This window comes from Pogoniulus pusillus, chromosome 2, assembly GCF_015220805.1.
Source record: "Pogoniulus pusillus isolate bPogPus1 chromosome 2, bPogPus1.pri, whole genome shotgun sequence".
NCBI lineage: Eukaryota > Metazoa > Chordata > Aves > Piciformes > Lybiidae > Pogoniulus > Pogoniulus pusillus.
In genome coordinates, this window is record NC_087265.1 from 37,533,886 (window position 1) to 37,548,084 (window position 14,199).

The window sequence follows — 14,199 nt, forward strand, 5'->3', positions numbered from 1 at the left end:
CTGAAATAGTCTCAAATGCACTGTTGCAAAGCTCCCAGCATTGTTTGTCTGCATAGACCTCAACAGATAAATGGCTTTCCTTGCATTGTGAGCCGTGAAGTGCTGATAAGGATTAACAATTTTTCTGCAGCATCCTCAGATCCAGAAGAAATCCCAGTACATCAAGTATCTTTGCTGCGACGATGTAAGAACTCTACACCAATGGATCAATGGCATCCGCATTGCTAAGGTAACCTCCCCTAGGCAATCTTGCACTGTTGTTGTGAGTTGCCATTACCTGTTGGAAGCCCTTTGGAGCTTAGCAAAATACATGCTACATCTCACTTGTCATTTAGCTGAACAATCTTCTTACATGCTTCACTCCCTAGCACATTGTTAGGCTTTGTTGTTGTGATAGTTGAACCCTTTCTTCTGGTTTCTGCTGCACCTCCGTCAAGTGGCAAAGTTCTAACCAACGTCCTGGCAAGATTTTAGGCAATTCCCTTACAGATCTGACAAAGAAGGCTTATGGGAAAAAGGAGAAACCAGATTTTTGTTTCTGAGATCTCCAGGTTGGCTTCATTTATTCATTGACCCATTTTTTGATTGACACTATCTCTTCTAGCAAAAACAAACTGGTTTTCTTTCAGCAGTTCACCAATTAAAAAATAGCCTCACCCGAGCTCCTTACCAGAACCTCTTTTTTTCTGTCTGGAGGAAAAAAAAAAGTGGAATAGAGAAGCCAGAGGTGAATTTCAACAGACCATATAGAGTTGCTAAATTTGTTTGTCATTTTGCTCAGTATGGGAAACAACTGTACATGAACTATCAGGAAGCACTGAAGAGAACAGAATCAGCGTATGACTGGACTTCCTTGTCTAGCTCCAGTATCAAGTCAGGATCCAGCTCATCTAGTCTGCCAGGTAATAATATGATCCATCTTGTAATGCAGATAATTAATCTGGAGCCCTCAGGAGCTACTGTTTTTGGAAATGCTCTGTTTCTCCAATGTCTTCTATGATATATTTAATCTAAAACATAGACATGTGTATAAACCTGGCCTTACTGCAGTGTGCATTTGGAATATGTTGTAGTTTCTTGTATTCTATTTGAAGAAAAGAAATCCAGCATGTTTTAATGAAGCATATAGCACATGTATGTAGCTCTTAAACTGCTCTTGTTGACTGAGATTAGTCTCTGGCTAAAGGCAAAGGTCCAAGCAATCTCCTTAGAGACAAACCTGGAAAATGCTATTCCTGTTCCTGTGTCAAACTCTGTGTGCTTGCAGTGTTATTCTCCTGTTAACCTCTCACCTGGGCTGGGACTGGGTTTTCATAGCATGTAACAATTTAAAACCTGATGGTTTATATGGTCACATTTGGCTATTCACAGCTGACTGGCAACTTTGCCTGTCAAGTTTAATTACTGGAAACAGGCTGTTGTCTGGCAATGTTTTGTCCACCTAAGGTGCAAGTCAGGAGGTAATGCTACTGAACTGAAAAGGTTCTGAAAGTAGCCTGTGAGGATATGCTGAGCAAATTCAGCCTTCCTGGGAAGTGACAATGTTTGTTCAGCTGTGTGGCACAGCTTGCCAGGTGGAGCAGTAAATTCTCAGTTACTGACAGCTTCTCTATCCAAGCTGGGTGTTTTTCTGATGCGGTTTCTTTTGTAGGGAGCTGCACCACAGCCCACCAGCCTTGCATGTTCTGCCAGAGCTGTAGACCAGCATGTGCCTAAATGTTTTTTTACTTCAAAACAGCATGGGACTACACAGAAAGCAGGTGCCAGGCTGGATAAATTGGTTTGGCAGTGGCTTCTGCTGTCTTTTAAAGGTGCCCTGCGGACCTAGAGCATCATCTGTGCTTGTTAGGTGCAGGTTGCACATCATTCCTTCTCTTCCCTTGAGGAATGGAGCAGATGGAATCAGGCTGCTGCCTCAAATAGTGCAATTTGCCTGTCCTCAGCCTATATCCAGTGTTTAAGGTTATGCTGGAGAGAGCAGGCTGCATGCATTGCATGAAATGGGGCTTCTCCCAAAATGCAGGAGCTGCTGGGTGTTTTAGAACCTATACAGCTGCAGTATGTTTTCACACTGCAGCATATCTGACAGGCTGTCATCTTTCTGGAGCCTCTGGTCAGTAACAGGGATCTGCTGCACAGCAGCGGCCTGGATGTGAGCTAAAGCTCCTGCAGTAGTTAAGGGGAGAAAGGTCCTGTGTTGGGATGAAATGTTTATCCCATGTTTATAAAATGACCAGTAAATGTCACCCAGAGTCCGTTGCAAGCAGACAGAGTTCAGAAGCATTATGGTAACTGTTTTGTCATTTTCTTCCAAACAGAATCTCAGTCAAATCATTCTAATCAGTCCGACAGCGGAGTTTCTGACACCCAGCCGGCCGGACACGTCCGTTCCCAAAGTATCGTCAGCTCCATGTTCTCTGAGGCCTGGAAGCGAGGCACTCAACTGGAGGAATCCAGCAAGGTAACAAGAAGACTTTAGTTTGAAAACCAACATCCAACAAAATGTGCGAGCACACCTGTGTCTCAAGTGAGATATTCACTCTTGCATTGTCAGTGACATCCACTGACATGCAATTGTTTTTTCAGGAATCACTTTATCAGGGAACTCAGCCCTGGAACCTTCTGGTTTTGTTTTATTTGTGTGCACAGAAGCTTTTCATTCTTTGATGATACTACACAGCCCTTCCCATAGAATCCTATTAACTAATGTTGAATAAAGACAAAATAAAGATCAGCTGTTAACAAGTTTAATGACATTCTTTCACTAAGCTCTTCTCCAGTTGACCAGCCACATCTTTCCGTTTCAAAGGTGCAAATAACCCAGACCTGAAGGCAGATAGAGTTAAGAAGTACTTACATGTTTTCTGTTGTATTTGTTGGAAATGGAAACAGTAACCATAGATATGGTCAAAGCAGAAGTACTAAAATTGACAGCAGTTGTGAATTCAGGCAGCTTTCGTATCTTCTGTTGCTAGTAGAGAGGTACAAAAGATTTTAACGCATTGAAGCCTGGAACTTGGGTCTGTTGTCATTTGGTTAGTTGTCTGTCTGTCCTATGGTACTGGACTGGTGTAGCTCCAGGAGAATACTTCCAACCACAGCAGAATCAATGCTTTTAAGATGGTTTGTTGTCAGGCTTAAATAAGACTTTCCAGGTTCCCGAACAGTCGTGACATCAGTATTAACTGCAGCAGCTATGTGTGGAAGTACATTGGCAGGATGCTTTGAGAAGCTTGTTTTATTTCTGTCAATTTTGAATCTTCCTCGGGCTCCAGGTTCAAGCTTTTCAAAACACTGAAACCACAGGTCACTACACCTGACATTGGTGCATCAAATAAATAACTAAAACTAAGACACCACATGAGCTAGAAAGCAGGCATGGCTCAATGTGAAAACTGACCTGGCTGCGTGCCTTGGGATTCAGATCTTTTTTGCAGTGCCTGCTGGGCTTGCAAGTAGCAGAACAATGATGTAGCACTCAGCCCAGGAATGCAGCTTGCTAAATTGTGATACAGATTTTTCTGCTGCTTGAGTGCAACACCCAGTACACCTTCATCAGCAGGTGGCTTGTGTATGCATACAGGGTACACCATTTCTGCAGGAGCAGGGCAGGTGGAAAAGGGAATTTGAATCTGTCTAGCACATGTCTGGCAGACGTGAAAGAGTACTGCAGTGAGCCCTGCGGTGCCACTGTTACCTGAAGTTCTGGGGTTCGTGTGACAATCTTGCTGCTACACTCTGCGAGCTTTTAAAGACAAGTTTGACGTTTACCATGACGAGGGCACAAGTCCACAGTACTGCTGGCGATTGCTCACTTAAAGCCCCAGGATTTTTATGTTATTTGGTTAAAGCAATGCAAAAATATAAAATACTCAGACTAATCCCTGGTAAGGGCAATCCACGCTTCAAAAAGTGCATTTCTCTCCCTCATGTGTAACACAGGTGAATGGATTGCCATAAAACTTGACATGAACCCTGTCAAAGAATAATTTGAAGCCAAGTTAAAAAACGCTGACTAAATTGGTGACCAATTTACCTTCAGTGAAGCTACAGCATGTGCTGTACATGTTGAGCCCAAGGATCTTAACCAGTAAATCAGACTGGCAGTGGAAAATGTTGAACTGTGTGGCAAAAAGTGAAACAGCAGTGCTGAAAAAAACGGTAATTTCTGTGAGAAGGTAGTAGCAGTTGCAGTGACACTGGGATGTGCTGCTTTAGGAGATGAATCTCCGTACAGTCACTCGAGAGATAGCTATTCCATGGTACCTTGGTGACAAAGCTGGATTAAGAAGTGGCAAAGTTAACAAAGACTTGTTGAGCATGTCGCTCCCCCTTCTGCAGCAGCTCTTTCCCCTCATGCCACCTCAGCAAGCAGGGCAGAACAGAGCATGCTTTGGCTCAGCAGGGAGATGGTGTGTAGTACTTGGCCAGTGGCTAACTGCTCCAAAAGTTCTGCCTGTTTTCCCCTCGTTTAGTAAGTGCCAGTAACCTCACAGCAATTTCTTGAAGTCAAATATTGAGATTTAGCAGTCCATCATAATTAACTGAAATTTGCTAACCAGTCCAGAAGCAGCTGGCGCAGGAGAGGAGATAGCAAACAGTTCAATCACAGAAGCTTGGTTTTGCAGAAGAAACAGTTTAAGGGGAAAAAAGGAAATAGCACAGTTCTTTTAAAAACTAGGTACTTTTTCATAGCATTTCTGAGCGTTTCAGATAGCCATGAAGATAGATGCAGGTGCAAAGAGGAACCGATAGCAAGCAATAGGGAATTTTCGAGGTATGTGGAAGGATGTCATATAGTTACAAGAACGAGCAAGGACAACGATCTGTTTCGGGCTTCTTTAGACAAAGTATCACTGAACATGCTCCTAGATGTAGTAATCTAATTTCATTCTGTGGAGATAGGAGATGCTCCCCCTCCTGACAGTGCTCCCTAGCCTGGGTGTTTAATTTGCTCGCTGTGAAAATGACTGTGATAGCTATGATGAAAATTCCTCTCTGTTTCAAATTGATCTAAGATAAAATTCCCCATGGTTCGCAAAACGCAGGTCATCTATCCACTTCATATATGGAAAGATTGGTGCTTGTCTAAAGAATGCTTTATTGATGTGCTCTCGTTCTTCACAGTTGGGCAGTAAGATCTCATTATGTCTCATTTTGTTTGTTTTTGAACATGGTAGTTATTTCAAATGGGATGCTGCAGCAGGCAGCAAACTGCGTGCTTGCCGTGTGTACTTTTAAGTGCCAAACTGAGGAGTTCTCCAAGGCCTTGCCATCCAGGGTTAGCTGTTTTGTTATGCCTTGGTCTCCCTCTCTCTTCTATGCCGCTTTTATTTTTCCTGTTGCCTTTTGCTGTCTCAGGTGTCAAAAGTGAAGTTCAGCACAGCTAAGGTCAGCACACCCGTGGTGCCTTATACAGGGCACAATTAAGGTCAGGTGGTGCTACTTAAAAATCCATTAACCTGAGTGATGGAGAGAATGGTAATTCACAGACTAACACCTGCAAGAGATCAAAATCTCTCCTGTTTTGTTATGTGGACACCTTGTTCTAGCTCCAGAACTGTTATACTCTTGTCTTCCAGACCTAATGTGACAGGTAGAGGCACACCCCATGTATATTGTAAATCATCATCTTTTGTTTCTGACTCTACTGCTTTTGGTGGTGTTCTGCACATAAAGAAACTGTGCACCTGTGTTTACAACAAAGCAATATGCAAACCTGCTCACACAGTGCAAATGAGCATAACTGGGCTAACTTGTTGCAAAGTATCTACTAATGAAGTATAGGTGCCCAGTGTGGTCAGTTGCCCTGTTGGTGTTTCATTTCTAATGCATGTTTCTAGGCTGTGCCTTGTGAAATTCTCAACTTGGCTTGTAGCCAGAGCACTCTGTATTAGGAGGCTGTTTATAAACTCGAGCAATGCCATTAGCTTTTTAACAGGAATGTAGGCTTAGAGTTAGATTGTTCCTCTCAAACTTGAGCAAAACCCAACAAGTAGACTAAAACAGTGCCTGCTGCTTTCCCTTGACTCCTTCCCAACTTTTCCCTGTCTTTCCTTTCTGTTGTTAGCTTAGAGTAATAGTTGCATGTGTAGCCTTTCTGTCTCAAATTAACTTTGTTTTGCAGATCTCTAAATACTTCTTTCTGGGGCCATTTTCCTAGCAAACTCGGCTCTTGGGTTTTTTCCTCATTTTTTTTCTTTGCCAGCCTTGGATAACAGAACATGTGGAGTTGAAGGATCTCAGCAGTATTCTTGCTTAGAGCTTGCTCTTTGTGCATTTTAGAGCAGTTCAGAATTTCTGTAATGCCAAAGAGTAAGGCCTGAGCTAACCAAAATAAAGGTGTGACTGATGCTCTGGGAGGCCAAGCATGGTTTAACTCTAGTCCTGCTGAGTTGAAGAGATGTCTGCAGAGACTTTGCTCTGCCTGATGTCCTCTGTCACAGGCTGTGATGCACTGGGGAGTGCTCTGGGTGATTTTACTTGCCCAGAGGAGGACCAGTGATTCTCACTGCACAACCCTGCCTTCCCCACAAAGGGGACAAGGCTGGTGTGTTTTCTCCCTGGTAGCCAGCTTGGCTCCGCTGAGTCTTGCCAGCTCCTCTCCCTGTCTGCCCATTCAGGCTGCACAGTCCGGGCTTGCTACTGTATGGAATTGTCCCTCGCTGCATTGTTTTGCTAGTACTTCCTGCATGCTGTAATCTGCCACTTGTTTTTCAATGACAGGCAAATTTAGACCTTGACTTTATAATCTCTTTGTCTCTCTCCCTCCCTCCCTCTCTGTTCGTTTCTTTTTCTCCCTTTCCACTGTCACTAAAAACCTCTTCCCAGCAGGCCCGAATGGAGCCTGTGGGTCGGCCCTTCATGTCTGTTGCACCTCCCGTGTCCCCACAGGCCAAAGTGGCGACCCCCTACGCAGCATTGCAGCCATCCACACCGCTGCCTCCGCCACCACCGCCCCCCCCACCGCCCCCCCCCGCCCCCCCCCCCCCCCGCCGCCCCCGCTCCCGAGCCAGGCCCCTCCATCTGCAGGCTCACCTGCCACCATGTTTGTCAAGTACAGCACCATCACCAGGCTGCAGAATGCTGCCCAGCATGGCAGCGCTTTTCCCAAAGCTCCTGCTGCACAGCAGGTCCCCCTGCCCCCCCCACCCTTGGGAAAGCCTCAGATATTGGTGCCCCCCAATGGGGTCATGCCCCCTCCCCCACCTCCACCGCCTCCTCCCACACCAGGCTCAGCCATGGCGCAACTGAAGCCAGCACCTTGTGCGCCTTCTGTGCCGCAGTTCACGCCTCCACCACCACCCCCGAAAATACATCAGGTTCAACCAAATGTAAGCCAGGCCACTGCCACCTCATTGCCACCACCTCCTCCTCCTGTGCCTGCACCACCACCGCCCCAGGCACCTCCAAAGCCTGTCATGGCAGCTCTTCCCCCACAGCCTAGTGGGAAGGCAGCATCACCAGGGGTCACACATGTCACCCCCTCTGTGCCAGCTCCCTTGCCTCTTACAGTAAAGAAACAACCAAGTGTCACCTCTCCCCAGGTGCCTCCGCTGCCTCCAGCCCCTCCTGGCCCCACTCCCCCACCAACATTCCCCAAACAGCAGAGTTTCTCTGTGAAGCCTCCTCCATCCCCTCAATCCCCAGTGCCATCAGTGGTGAAACAGATAGTTAGCCAGTTCCCACCACCTCCCACTCCACCTGCCACCGAGTCCCAGCCTCTGAAACCTCTTCCACTGAGTGTGGCCCCACAGTCACCTCCAGCAGTAAAGGCAAAGCCCAAATGGCAGCCCACATCTGCTCCTTCACCAGATTTCCCCCCTCCCCCACCAGAGAGCAGTTTAGTATTTCCTCCTCCACCTTCTTCCCCAGCTTCCTCTGCAGGTTCTCCCCCCGCTGACAAATCAGGGTCTCCAGTCAAAAAGACCAGCAAGACATCAAGCCCCGGAGGGAAGAAACCACCTCCAACACCTCAGCGAAACTCCAGCATCAAGTCCACCAGCTCCACTGAGTACCATGAGTCCAAGCGACCTTCAGTGGACCGCCTTGTCAGCAAATTTGCACACCCACCAGAACCATCAGGGTCTCCTTCCAAGGAGTCGCCACCTCCTGCAGCTCCTCCAAAGCCAGGAAAGCTCAACCTTTCTGGGGTGAGCCTGCCCATTGTCCTTCCACAGGGAGGGATTCCGGCCAAGGCTCCTGCTCCAGGTGTGTCTGGAAAGGAACCCGTGGTCGAATTCCCTTCACCACCATCAGATTCAGACTTTCCACCACCACCACCTGAAATAGATCTTCCTCCCCCGCCGGTTGAGATCCCATCTGTGTTTTCAGGCAGTACCTCCCCAAAAGTTGCTGTTGTCAATCCCCAGCCTCAGGTGTGGTCAAAACCGTCTGTGAAAAAAGCCCCACCACCCACACGTCCCAAGCGTAACGACAGCACTCGACTGACGCAAGTGGAGGTCACAGAGCCACCGGGGTCAGCTGGCCCTCAGGTGCCCACTTCACCCAAGTCCAGCCTTAGTGTTCAGCCAGGATTCCTGGCAGACCTCAACCGGACGCTGCAGCGGAAATCCATCACCCGCCATGGCTCCCTCTCTTCTGCACGGATGTCCAGAACAGAGCCCACAGCCACCATGGACGACATGGCCCTGCCTCCACCTCCACCGGAGCTGCTGGCTGACCAGCAGAAGACGAGCAGCTTTGGAGGCAGTCATATATCCGGCTATGCAACACTACGGAGGGGACCACCCCCCACACCTCCCAAGAGAGATCAGAACACCAAGCTGTCGCGAGACTGGTAGTCGGTCCCTAGGGTCTGGTGCTGTCTGTGACTTGTGGACTGCTCCATGATGGGCCAACCTGTGATCTTGTGCACTTGGAGAGAAGAAGGTGGGGATGTGGATGATAGCCCCATCAAAAGATGTGATCTCAAACTGTAGCGAAGGCTAAATATAGACATTCCCCTTTCATGGCTAGGCCAAAAAAGTTGGGAGCCCGAGGGTGTTGATATTTTATTGGGAAAGGTGGGTAGAGAGGCATTGAGTTACCTGTTCAGTTTCTTTTCCCCTTCCTATGGATTGGACCAAACCCCCATTTTCTTAATTTTCTGCATTTAGGGGAGAGGGGGGAGGTAATTTTTTGTAGTGTCTGTCCACGTGAGCCATGTTTGTGCATGTAGTATAAGTGTAGGTATATAATATATTGTGATATATTTTGTCGCAATTATAGGAGATACCCAGAATGTTTTTGTAGAGATGTATTTATTGTTTCAGGTGCTGTATTATCTGGAGTTGGACTCTGTAACTAGTCAAATCTTAACACAAAGATTAAGATGTAGGGGGCACTTTAAAGAAAGGAAGACGACGAAAAACGAATCAAAACCCTGCCACAGACCTCTTGGCAATTTGTGGTGGGTAACTGGTGCAGAGCTGAGATGTTCTGCTAGTAACTGTGCGTTGGTCCACTGATTGAGACGTTGGAATGCAGGATACCAAAACATTCTGGTCATAATACTACTGAAGATGAATATGGTCTGAGGAAGGAAATAGATTTTATATATAGTGGGCTGGAGTGAAATATATTTATACTATAAAGAGCCTCCCCCTCCCTTCCAAATAGTTTTAAAATATGCATTGCTACAAATTATTTCAGAGTTATTTGTCCATGCAGGAAGTGGGATCAATATCTATTATTCCAATCCATTATGCATTCTAGCTTTATAGTAGGCTCAATTATTTGTTTCCATGGCTCAAGATGAATATATTTTGTGTTAAGTCCTTCTGAAAGCTGCCAGGACACCTGCAACTGATGCCAACCCACAAGGATGACCTACACCAGTGCGTCACTTGTACGTTGATTCTGTCCCTGACCCAACAGGTAGGTTTCTGTAGAGTGCTGTGTTCTCGTACAAGCGTATGTGTGTACACAGCATAGAGTCTCGCCTTGGCTGTGCCTGATAAGATGCATTATCTTTACAAAAACAAGTGTCTGGAAATACTTAAAGTATCACTTGTAATTCATTAAAAATTGTCAGGAAACCTTCTCTTCCAGAGAAGATAAGGCAGTGGTAATTTCAGGCCAAGCACAGTAAGAATTCTCTCTTTTCTGTGACCTGCCAGAGACCGCAACCAACACATAAACCTGTTAATTACAAAGTTGCACCTTTAATTTTCACTTGATTTAATGTTTACCTGTTAATTGCAAAGTCTATCAGTCAGAGAGAAGACTGGGGAAAAAAAATCATCCTTGAGTGGAAAAAAAAAATGTTGCTAATGATGTAATGACCCATATGAGTAGAAAATAGAGTTCAGTATTTGCTGGTTTTTTTGCTGCCATCGACTGACAGTCAGTCCCTAGACTGACTCCAAGTGCTGGAGTCTTTTCTCTTGTATGTCACTAGCTTGACTGTATGGACTGCTAAGGTAGCTCAGCTGGCCTAGGTGTTCTTGTGCATGTTCACTGCAGGGTAGTGGTAAACAACCTTTGGCAAGTACCAAAAGTCAGACTTTACCTACTCCATCTTTGTTTTTTACCATTTCCCTCACTGCCATGGGGATACTGTCAGGGCTTGGATGGCAAATGAACTTCCCATTTGTTTACCTCTTCTCCAAAAGCAGATTTTAAATGCTTTCCTTCCCCCTAAAAGAACAAAACAAAGGAAGCAGCTCAACCTGACAGTATCATCAAGCACGTGAACAAAAGAAAAGGTAAAGTGATCTCAAGTAATTCAGGATGATAGATTTAAGAAACATTGCAACAGTGTCCCCCATTCTTTACTTTTCTTTCTTTTTTTATAAAGTGTTTTCTAAAAAACCCAAATAATAAATCTTTTAGAATAATTTATGAACAGGAAAGAAGCTTTCCTAATTGGGGGGGGGGGGGGTGTGACAGATCTCTAACTACAGAGTTTTACAGAAGTGACTCATGAAGAGAACAACGGTGCTGTCTCTGCTGACCTGTTTCATATGATCTTTTAAAAACCTGTTTCAGCACCTCTGGAAGTTGTTTTCCTATTTCAGACTGTTTTTTTTGAGCAATAAGAGTATATACCATTGTGTGCATTTTTAAAGCACTGCTATGGAAAGGCACTTTTTTTGTATCTTTCAAATTGTTCGCAGAGTTTTGTTTCTACTATTTTTGTGCTTACAAAGTGTCCTTAAAAGCATTTGCATTGTTGATTTTAAGCATGCTCAGTGTAGCTGTCAACTAACTTCACAAGCTTGTTAAGCTATACTGCAGATAATGGGTGCTGTAACTTTGAACATTGGTCCTCCTGCTGCTCTGTACTGTATACAGCTCCTAGGGCTCATTCCCACCAGTGGAGCAAAAGGTGCACAGACACAGCGGTATCTCCTCAGCCGTTATCGACTACAGGTAACTGGACACGCTCTACTCGCTGGTAAGATGCGTCTGGGCTGATGCAGTGCGTGCTCCCAGATGAGAGCTGTCAGGGAGTTCTGCTTGCCCCATCTGCTTTTCTTCTCCTCCAGGACAGCTCCACTGGTGTCTGTTCCAGCCCTTTTCCTTTTTTTCATTCAGTGCGGGTACCTCTGGGCTTCAGGCTTATCAGAGCACTGTTTTGAGTGCAATTTCTTCAGAGGCATTTGAGTTTTGTTCTCGTTTTCCTACACCCAAGTAAATTTCCTCAGTACCTCTTCCTAGACAACGTATCCATGCTTACCAGTGCAGGCTGCTGCACAGCTTACTGGGAGTCAGAAGTTTAACTCTTAGGTTTGCAGAAAGAAACCCAAACATCAGCAAAGGTGGCGCTCTGTGCTGCTTCTTGTTACTGATTGCTGCCTAAGCCAGCAGTGATACAGGAATAGGGTGAGTGGCTGCAGCTTGCTTCCTCTGAGCTGAGCACTGAAATTTGGTTACAGTGTCGTTCACGCAATGTGGTTGCCTTTTCAGCTTATGAGACCTCATTGTAACTTGCTTTTTCAGTGTATTTACTGATTTCTGGCAGTAAATATTTATGCCTTATTTACAAATAAGTTATTTTCCCTATGTGCACTGGTCTCATAATTGTACCATTTAAATCAGTAAACAAAGGGGCCAGACCTCAGATGTAGCAAGAAACTTCCTGCTACAAACACTGTCTGTATTTGTCTTGGCACTATTAGAATGAGCATGTGAGAGCTGATATTCTGGACACTAAGGTAGCAGATGCTTTGATCCAAAAATACTCTTTAAGTACAACTGTAGCTGTGTTACATGCAGAAACATGCAGCCTTTGACAGTTGTTAAGGTGGGTGTCAGGGAAAGCCTCTCTTCTGCAGGGGCACCAGAGAGCAGACAGCTGCATTTGTTAATCTGCTCCAGATTCAGTCTACAGTTCTTCTCATACAGCAGCAGCATCCACCTCTGAACAGCAGGGTTCCCCTCGTTCAGCCAGGGTTCTCGGTGACTGCAGCACAGATGTGGAAAGCAGGGAGCTAGACTTCTCAGATGCTTGCATTGCAATTTTGGTCTTGGAGAGGTTGTTTTGGAAGGGAAAAAAAACTAGGCTGTTGTATCAGCACTAATCTTACGGGAGAAATTACCTTTCAGAAAACCACGGGTCCTAAACAAACCATAACTAACATGTCTGAGGTGGTGTTTAGTCTTTCAGAACTTGTGGTTGAGGAAGTTAGGCACAAGTTTCACAATAACACATCCTGTTACTGTCATTGGAAGAGGAAAGCTCCTGCTTTGCCCCATGCAGTGGTTTCCTCCTGCAGCAAATCACCGCTGCTTGCTCTGACTTGGTGCACCTCCTTAAAGCCAAAGAGCTCCTCTCCCGAACCTAACTCTGCAGTTTTCTGCAGGGCAGTCGTGACTGACACATGAGGGAAACAAAGTGAAGGTATCTGGATCACTTTGCTTTCAATCTGATGGGAGAGGGAGCAGTTTTCTCAACAAGTGCATTTTAAGATTTATTGTTCTGGACTTGCACATTTTAAAGGTTTTCTAATTCCTTCTTTCTATGCCCACAGGCAACCAGATATAACTCAGATCAGCTCAGAGATTAAAATGCAGCCAGTTTTCCTCTGAGTTAAAATAATTGTTTTGCCACAGTTCAAGGAACCAGTAGTGCCGTTTCAACAGCAGAAGGGCAAAAGAGACAATTCTCTGCTTATTACAGAAAACCACATAGAATGAAGTTTCTCTGCTTCAGTGGTACTGTTGCAGGTAAATCTGTTTCTTGCACAAAATAAAATCACAAGTGGGTCTTACTTCAGAGTGATGTTAAAATCAGTTGCACTCCAGGAAAGCAATTTAAGTTCCTGACAGAAGATAGTAAGGATGCAACCAGGACATGTGAGTTGGTATTTTTGTTCTTTTCTTGTTAGATCACAGACTTGTTCAAACAGTGCGAGTTGAGTCTCGCATCTCTTTTGGGAGGAGATGTTTTCCCAAAGTCTGTTTGTGGCTTCTGCTGTTTAGCTTTGCATTTGGGGCACAACTGGGGCAAACTCCAAACCTTAACAACTACAGGAGATCTTTGTAATGTGCTGGTGTGTTTTAAGAGTTTATTTTGGAAGTGGACGTTTTTATGAAGTTGATTAATTCTTTTTCTCCTTCAATTAAAACACTCATTAAGACAGACAAAACCAGCAGGGGGTGGCACTACTACCATGATCAAGTGAATCACAGACATTGTCTAGTTCTGAAAAGTTTAAGACACTAAACTGCAACCGAGGCAACAGCACAATGTAATGTAAGTGCTGCTAAAGTGGAATAAACAGTGATTTGGGTTGATGGCTGGAATAAATAGTGATTGGGTTGATGGCTGCTGCTCTCAGGCACCCAATACAGCAAGGGCTCAGCGAGCCCTCTGTTCATCAGACGTGGTGTCTTTGAGGACAGCTAGAGTGAGGAGGTGCAGGAACTAGCGCTGTATGGACATTGCCCTGTGACAGGGATTTAGTGAGGGAAATGACTTAAAGTCTAAGTAACAGATTTAGGAACACAACCACCCTTTGAAAAGTGCTTAAAGGGGGCTTCTTGTCTTTATCAGACACAGGAATTTAACCAACTGTTCACCTACAGTGGAAAATAGTTTCCTTCCACCTTTTTCGAGATGCCAAAGATGCATTCAGAGCTGAATTCCAGGTATGCAGATGTGCTTGCACAAGCCTGTACTGAGGCCAAGGAGCTGATGTGCTGCTGATCATCAGCAGCTGTTTGTTGAGAACAGGGCCACCACTGTTAGTG

The 14,199-nt window shown here is 45.3% G+C and overlaps 1 protein-coding gene across 1 annotated transcript in view; it reads left to right on the plus strand.

Moving 5' to 3' along the window:
• Positions 1 to 10,776, plus strand: part of RAPH1 (Ras association (RalGDS/AF-6) and pleckstrin homology domains 1) — a 98,119-nt gene extending 87,343 nt beyond the window's left edge. The window contains 5 exon segments of the mRNA XM_064161300.1: positions 131 to 229; positions 782 to 902; positions 2,319 to 2,461; positions 6,835 to 6,978; positions 6,981 to 10,776. Coding sequence (XP_064017370.1) covers positions 131 to 229; positions 782 to 902; positions 2,319 to 2,461; positions 6,835 to 6,978; positions 6,981 to 8,804 — 2,331 coding nt within the window. The 3' untranslated portion in view covers positions 8,805 to 10,776.
• The last annotated feature ends 3,423 nt before the right edge of the window (positions 10,777 to 14,199 follow it).